This window comes from Danio rerio, chromosome 16, assembly GCF_052040795.2.
Source record: "Danio rerio strain M-AB ecotype USA chromosome 16, GRCz13ab, whole genome shotgun sequence".
Taxonomy (NCBI): domain Eukaryota; kingdom Metazoa; phylum Chordata; class Actinopteri; order Cypriniformes; family Danionidae; genus Danio; species Danio rerio.
The window spans coordinates 40,610,001-40,618,355 of record NC_141036.1 but is presented as its reverse complement, the minus strand read 5'-3'; the positions used below and the strand labels follow the sequence as shown (position 1 = coordinate 40,618,355).

Genomic DNA, 8,355 nt, shown 5'->3' with positions numbered 1-8,355 from the left:
ATTAGCAAAATGTTAGTTTTTATTTAAATCATGACATATATATTTGCTAAAAAAATGTAATACTGCATATTTATTGACTAAATAAAAGATCAGATCTTTTAAAATGGAGATATAAAAGTAATTGACTCTTGAAAACAGTGTGGAAATAAAGTATGAATCATTTTGAGATGATGCAATATGTTTACATAGTATTATATAATATGTTATAAAACATACACACAAAAAAAAGTGCAATAAAAAGTGTGATTTTGCAGAATGCTATATTAAAAATCTCAAATTATCATGTTGTAAATATTGTTATTCCTAACGGTTATTCCAGGAACAAGACATTTGTGAATCAGACAGACTGTGAATTCCAGACGTTACAGTAAGGTATGTCCTTGTGATATCGTCCTGTATGTTTCCAATTCCTCTGCTTCTCTTTATCAGACATGGGCACTGTAGTAAACTATGATTCACATGTTTCCACCCCACACACCGTGGGCTGGCCAATGTTTAGCCACAGGCTTATAAAAGTGTTTCATGTGGTTTAAGGCAAAGGCCATGCTGAGTCAAGACAGGAAGACGGCAGAGCCTTAAATCAGTTACTGCCCTTTAAAACTCTCTCTGTTTGACATGCAGCGCTGCACCAGCCCACTGAATTGAAACTTGCTCTTGTGGGCGAAGCCGATGTGTTTTGGGGGAGCTAAAATTGGATACGATCTCAAGAGTCTTGCGAAAAGCCTAGGAGGCTTGCTGTTAGAGGTAGATCATTATTTATCTCTTGGTTTACCCTTTAGCCTTTGGTGTAATCCGCGTGTCATGTTTACTTCATCTGGTAGTGATCCTAGAGACCATTTCCACTCTTGTTATGTGCAGTTTCTTAAAGTAATGGGATTTCTGCATGTAAACTAATTAATAGACTTTTTGAAATGTATGCCTAATTAGTAACATCTGATCAGCTGTGCGTTAATGCAAATATCTACTTAGCCAAACACGTGACAGTAACAGGAAACATGGTCAAATATACCTTGTTAACTCACAAATAAATAATTTACTCACTATTTACTCACCCTCAAGTGGTTCCAAATCTTTCGAGTTTCTTCTGTTGAACACAAAATAAGATATTTCGAAGAATGTTGTAACCTTTAACCATTGATTTCTATAATAGGAAAACAACTATGGAGGTTTTCCAGTTTTCAACATTCTGCTAAATATCTTCTTTTGTGTTGAACAGAAGAAAGAAGCTCAAACTGGTGCGTGAAAAGTAAAAGGTGAATAAATGATGACAGAATTTTTAACTATACCTTTAATATCAGAGGAGAATGGCCACAGTAATTTATAGAACTACTCATTAATACTAAAGATTGCAAAAGAGAACATCTGAATACAAAATATGAACAAAAGACTCTATAGTGTTACTCCAGTCAAAAATGAACAACCAACATGAGGATACAGTTAATAAGATTGGAAAAAGGTGACCTGCTCCGATGAGTCTTGATTAACTCACTTGGTTAACTCAAGTGGCCTCCACAGTCACCAGTTTTCAGTATATTAGATCACCTTTGGGATGTGCTGGAACAAAACATCTGCATCGTGGATGTGCAGCTGACAAATCAGAGGCAGCTGTGAGAAAATCTCAGGAATGTTTACAGCACTTTGCTGACTTCGTGCCACAAAGATTTGAGGCTGGTCAAGCGTCGTATGAGTAAGGTGTACCTAATAAAGTGGCCAGTGGGTATACACAATTATACCTCGGCTCAGTTGAATGCTTGATTCTGATTGACTAATGTGAGGCTGATGTAATCATTTCCATATAACTGCACAGCTAATATTTACGGGCATATCTTGACAGCATTACAAGGTGATTTCTGTTATTTCCAACCCACAACTGTCAAAAACAAAAAAACAAAAGGCTTTAGGTAATGTGTCAGAAACTAGTACTACTGCTACTGCTACTGCTAGACAGGAGCTGTTTGGGGACAAAAACCGGACAAATGCCTTGAAATACAACATCTGAAGTGTCTTTAGGTGTGGTGGTTTAATCAGAATTACTGACTCTTATTAGAAAATAAGGTAACTCGTTTTTTTTTCTTCTTCTAATATTCTGGTAACATTTTAACCAGGGTGCAAATTACAGGGGGGGTTGACCCCCTAATTAATGCTTGACCTGAATGACGTCAAAACAAGAAGTATGAAGGGTCAGCCCTTTAATACTGGGAAATTGTTTGCTCAGATCTATGTTTTAAATAATAATATTAGTAATTAAATTGATAGATAATATAAATACACATTTGATCAGTACCTCTATAATGGTTCGTACCACTGTGCAAAATATTAATTAAACAGCTTAAAACCGCAGATGTAGACCACACAGATAGACATTGTAAGTGTTCAAAAGACTCAAACAGGAGTTTGTTTCTACATACAGCCTAAAAGTTAAGTCAAATTAGATGCATAGTTTGTAAAATTTGACCTATAGCTAATCCAGGGGTGCCCAAACTCAGTCCTGGAGGGCAGGTGTTCTGACATTTTATCCTACCCATCTGATTATGCTACCAACACTATTTCAATGGTTCTGTTTTGGCATAGGGATTAGGTAAGTTAGGGCCATATAACAGCTTCATATCACACTACTTCACATTAAAATTTACAGTGGTAGTAAAATCTGATGGGTAGCATGTTGCATCATCAAAATGTGCTACCTACTTTTTGAATGGGACACTCTGACACCGGTATCCTGCAGATTTTAGCTCCAACTTGCCTCAAGACATCTGCACGGACGTTTATAGAAAGTCTAGTAAGAGCTTGATTAGCTAACCCAGGTGTGTCTGATTGGGGTTGGAGCAAAACTAAGCAGGACAGGCGCGGCCCTCCAGGACCAAGTTTGAGTACCCTTGAGCTAATCGGAGGATAAGCAGAATACAAACATCCCTCACATCACCGAAAAGTTAAATACGTTTTTATTTATAAATTTGGTGTAATTTAAATACATTTGATTTACTGAAGCGTGTATTACACAGATTTTCTTCATGCACATTTTTCTTAAAGTACTCCAATTGCTAGTACTGCCTCATTAGAGTCTGTTACTACGTCTTGTGCTCGTCGATTGATTTCTATCGTAAATAAATAACGTTACTGTTATTAATCTGTTCCACCAAACTGTACATTTCTCACATCATGACTGGAGTTGAATGCAGTACTACTCTCCGCCGCTCATTTACATAGCGCGTACGTTTATCATTCATTCCAGACCAAGCGAAGAATGCCAAATCTCAAGAATGCACGTAAGGGGGCGGGAACGCCAAAGGACGCTGTCTATTGGCCGCGGCCCTCCGTCACTCACAGCATGTGCGTCATTTCCGTTGTCAGGTGGTGCTGCTATGGAAAGATGTGATCAGTTGTCCTAAGAAGGCTTTTCCCTCAAAACCCCTGTCGGTAATCGTGAAATTTCTCCAGTTCGCTTGAAACGAACCGCTTCGTGGTGGAGTATAAATGTCGGTGCAACCCTGCTGAACACTTGATCGGCCAGAAATGAGTGGGAATTAGTGTACGACAGAGGATTCCCTCGGCGGTTTTGGTAAGTTGTTAAATGGCCCGTCGGTCGGCTGAGGAGATTTTCGCAGTCCGTTAAAGGGACACGGTGAACTCTGTGGCTTTGTGGTGTTTTAATATCATCTTAAACTTCGGGTAAACACGCATTTGCATTGATTTAACAACAGGCTATTTGATTACATAGTAAAAGAGACTGTATAAGCAAGAACACAGTGGAAAATAAGCAAGTTTTTCTTGCATATGCTGAGACGAGTCGAACATTTTCGGCGTACTAATAAATGCACGAGCTTTGTTTCCGTACACACATGCTCATTTAAGTCGTTTACACTTGTGACTATTGTTCTTGTTTTGGTTAACGTTAGCTGCTTGACAGCATTCGTCATCGTACGCCGCGTACTCTTCTTGATCACATTGGAGTGCTCGTGTCTCTATTCCCTCCGCTGTCGATTAACTATAAACGGAAGCATTAGTCACTTGTTTTTACACACCACTAATCTTTAGCAATCCAAATATTATACAAAACGTGTGCAAAAACGAGCATCCGATATGCTTGCATCAAGCTGCCAGCCGGTGCCCGGAGGTTGCCAGGTTCTCAAGTTTGCATGCAGTGACAGCTAGTATATTTAGATCTAATAAAATATTAAAACGATCTGCAACACTGTGCATCAGAGCGTTTAAATCATGCAAGGCTGATATTTCGCTTCTCTGGAGACATAATGCCATGAGATGACCACACTTTATCCATTCAAGCTGATGCAGTGCAGAATGGGTTATACTTAATGATAAAGCATCATCATCATCAGTTTCGTCATCTGGGTGATGCTATTAAATGATTGGTTTACCCAGAAAAAGGAAGATTTTGCGATATTTCATGCACTTACTAGTATGATTTTTTTTTCATTTTCACCTAAAAGGAGAAGTAAAAAAGAGGCACTGACGTCCTTGCTCAGCATTTACTTTCATCATGTTTCTTTTTTCCCATGCTGTAAAATTGAGTGCTGCATAATACCAGGGTCTATTGTTGTGATCGACAGAGTGATGTCATAACATTATATGAAGTAAAGCAAACAGATGACTATAATAATAACTTTATTTTACTAGGAAAGACACATTGAGATGAAAAAAATTCAAATTTACAAGAGCGTCCTGGTCAAGATTAGGCAGTATACAGGTCACATGGGTCTAACAGACAACAAACAAAAACAGTTAACAGGAATCACACATTGACAAACTAGTCAACACATCTACAAGTCTGTGCTTCAAGTTCTTAATCATTTATACATTTATAATCATTTATACTTTTTCTTTATATATATATATATAATTTAGTTAAATCAATTCTTTAAGCTGCATATTTGTTTGTAGATTACTGCATGCAAAAGGTGCTGCGTATTTAAAAGCCTTTTTTCCCCATCTCAGTCTGCACTTTAGGAACAGGCAGTAAATAAAATCCTGTGACCGAAGGCCATAGCTAAGGACAGTTTTTTTTTTTTTTTTTTTTTGCAAATGTAATTCTGGAAATATGATTGGAGTAAACCCAATATAGATTTGTAAACAAAGATAAGCCAATGCTTGAGGCTGTGGATGGCTGATTATAGCTCTTATTTTACTGATGTCATCTTTGTATGCATGAGCATTGACAAGAGTATTATAACTGCATGCATGTTTGGCATGACCTAAAATCATCGCATATGGTTTAACACCATCCATGAAGTCTATCGGGTTGCAGGTCAGCTCATCAGTGCACATGCGCAGGGTCACACGCCATGGTGCTTTTAAAATGTCAGATCTCCAATAATGCATGTCAAAAGGGTGGATTAGAAAGCAATCGCGTCTCTCACCCCCGTCTGTCACATCGTCAACAGTCTGGGTCCAGAAAGACAAAAAGCTGTAAATGTGTGAAATGATCTGCGATAACAGCCAACTGTACCCCCTCCCACGTCCTTGAGACAAGCTGTGTGATCTGTTGCAGAAATGCATTCGAATGTCTGTTTCATTCAAGATTACAATACAACCGAGCTTAAACATGAATCACAACTGTCTGCCGAAGCTCTGAATTTCAAATTTGGACGCTTGTCAAAGATGAAAAGAGGGTTTTACACATCAAAAGAAGCAAGAGTGGAATTGTCATTCAGTGCAACACTAGTTTATTCACCAAAACACATTATCAGACATATTTAGAACAATAATAATTTGATGGGGTGCTAAAAGAATCACAGTGCGGCACAAAAATACTAATTATTTGTCATTTTTCGACCTTTTTACTTGAACTCAGTTTTTTAAATTACAGATTTTTTCTTATTTTAAATAGTGTAAATATTTGTAATTTGATCATCTTTTATATATTTCAGATCAAAATGAGTGTAATGAAGTACAATTAATGCATTTTTTACATGTGTATCAATGGTTTTAAACATCAAAAGAAGCTAGAGTGTAATTTATTACATTCTTGTAATTTAAGAGTGCAATATTGTCATGCATTTTTACAATGATAAACCTTTGATGGGATATTAAAAGGATCACACTGCAGCACAAAAAAATACTAAAAATTTGCCATTTTCGATCATTTATATTTTTTACCTCGGTTTTTAAACTACAGATTTTTTTTAGATTAGTGTAAAATTTTGTAATACGAGTTAGACTTTTATATATTTCAGATCAGAATCTGTATAATAAAGTACAATTAATGTAATTTTTACTTGTATTTTGATGGTTTCTCACATCAAATACTTGTTTTAATTGGTCTTTCTATATTCATGAAGTATCTTTTTGTGAATTTAATTGAATGCACACTTCAAAATCAGTGTTATTTACGTTGACAATAAATTCTATCATAATTTTCTGACTGTTTCTACCGATGAAAATGAGACAAACTAAATAAATTAAGTGATAATGACGACAAATATAAAAAAAAATATGCTGACATTTTCGTTGACTAATTAAAATTGATTTTTAAAATTATTTTTAGAAAACCTCCATTCAGAATTAATCTTGGTGTGTGATTCAGAACACATTTGAAAAGTAACTGGTAGACGTGAGTGATTATCATTTGGATTGATTGCCGACACATAATTTTACATATTATTTATGATATAATTAAACAATGCGTTTGTAATTTTTGGTCTTCAATAGAAAAGCTATATTGCATATTTTGTTTTATTTAATTTGAAGTTAGAATTTTATATAAAGAAATGTATACAATATTTAATTGAATTACACTTAAATTAAACCAAAAATATTTTAGTCAACTAAATCTAGAGTCGACTAAACTACACTAAAACTAGACTAAAACAGGATGGGAAGACTAAAATATGACTAAAACTAAACAGGGACTTTAGTCAGAAGTCTAAAACTAAATTCAAATTTGCTGTCAAAATTAAAACTGCACAAAATAGGACATCTCATCTTTGAGTCATGTCTTTTTTATTTATTTTCATGTGTTTGCTATTAGAGCATGTTTATTGTTGGTTTCCATCACTGGGACTGCATGCCCAGTCTCTGTATTGTCCTCTAATTTAAATAGAGTTGAGATTGATTTTGAAGAGCCCAGGGGTGCAGAACTGTCCATGATGCTAAATGCGCTCCCCCACCCTTTTGGTTTGCATCGTGATATGATGTCTGGAGGCTGCGTGTGTCACCCTACCATTGGTGTCGAAGAGCAGCATTTCATATTTCTGACAAACTGCTACCAGTGCAAACCCCAGGGCCTGTGTGAATCACACTGTATCTGTCCGTAGCATCACTTGCCTTTCTGAAAAGCCACAGAAACAGATTATACAAGAACCGTTGCTCAACAAAACAGCAAGGCTTTTTCCTCTGAAATAAACAAGTCCTTATTCTGAATGTTTGCCTGTAAATAATGCACTTGATGTGAAATTCTAGCATCAAAGGTCTTTGTTACGAAACGGTCAGTACGAGAATCTTGTAATATGCAGATTACGCCACAGAGATTTGCAGATAAACCCGTGCAGATTAAGGAACGGAAGGATTACAAATAGCGAAAGGCAGAAAAGCATGAAACGCAGTTCAAAATGATGTTGTCAGTTTGAGCACTTTCGGTGCTCAATGTTTGCCTTTCTCAAACAGATAGTGGTCAGTGGTGCCATTTGTGTGTGAATGGACTTCCATTGTCCGTCGCATCAACCGTTCACACCTGCTGCTAATCTTTGCTCATGCAAATGCGTACCGACCTGATGGGTTGTCATTCATGCCGGGACAGAGCTGTTAATGGCACCTGACTGTTTCGAGGTGTCTGGGAGGGGTTTACTTTTGCTAAATCTCCTTCCCCCACCTGTTATTTGCCCTCTTTAACTAGCACCTTGTTGTTGGTGTACAGAAAAGCCTCATCGGATTGGCTTATGCCCCTCAAGGCAGGAATGTCGACGGGTGTCTTATGGCTGCATTGTTTGAATGTTTAACGTTTTGTTTTTAGTCGAGAAGTTACATCAGCATGGATGCATGTCTTCAGTGTAAATTACTTCCCTTCATTGTTTTGGCTTTTTAAGAATCAGCTCTCAAAAAATGAAAGTTTTTGTAATCCAGCCAGAAATGGGAAGAAAGTCAAACTATTTTTCAAACTCAAAACATGATGAAGATGTTTATGTTTACATAAGATTTCTTCTCGGACGCACAAGATTCACACTTGAAGATTCGCTTAATGGAAAACATTTGACTAAAATGTCAATATTGCAACAAAAACCTAACTGTTAAGCACATACTTTTGGAGTAGCCTATTTTTATTGTTATCAAAGCGATTTATATCTGGAGAGACTTTAAATGAAATATTTTTAAACTTGAATCCTTCCAAATGCAATTTTTATA

The 8,355-nt window shown here is 36.6% G+C and overlaps 1 protein-coding gene across 4 annotated transcripts in view; it reads left to right on the top strand.

Annotated features, from left to right (window-relative positions):
- The first annotated feature begins 319 nt into the window (after positions 1-319).
- stk40 (serine/threonine kinase 40) overlaps positions 320-8,355 on the top strand; it is a 37,285-nt gene continuing 29,249 nt past the window's right edge. For 2 of the 4 annotated variants that reach the window (XR_015511719.1, XM_087287416.1), the window contains exon 1: positions 3,347-3,559. Coding sequence is in view for 1 of the 4 variants with exons in the window: in XM_087287415.1 (XP_087143541.1) it covers positions 670-744 (75 nt within the window). In the remaining 3 variants the exon portion in view is untranslated. Of the gene's footprint in view, positions 373-543; positions 745-3,346; positions 3,560-8,355 lie in introns of those variants that run through there. The other 2 variants (XM_087287415.1, XR_015511718.1) reach the window with 2 other exon arrangements.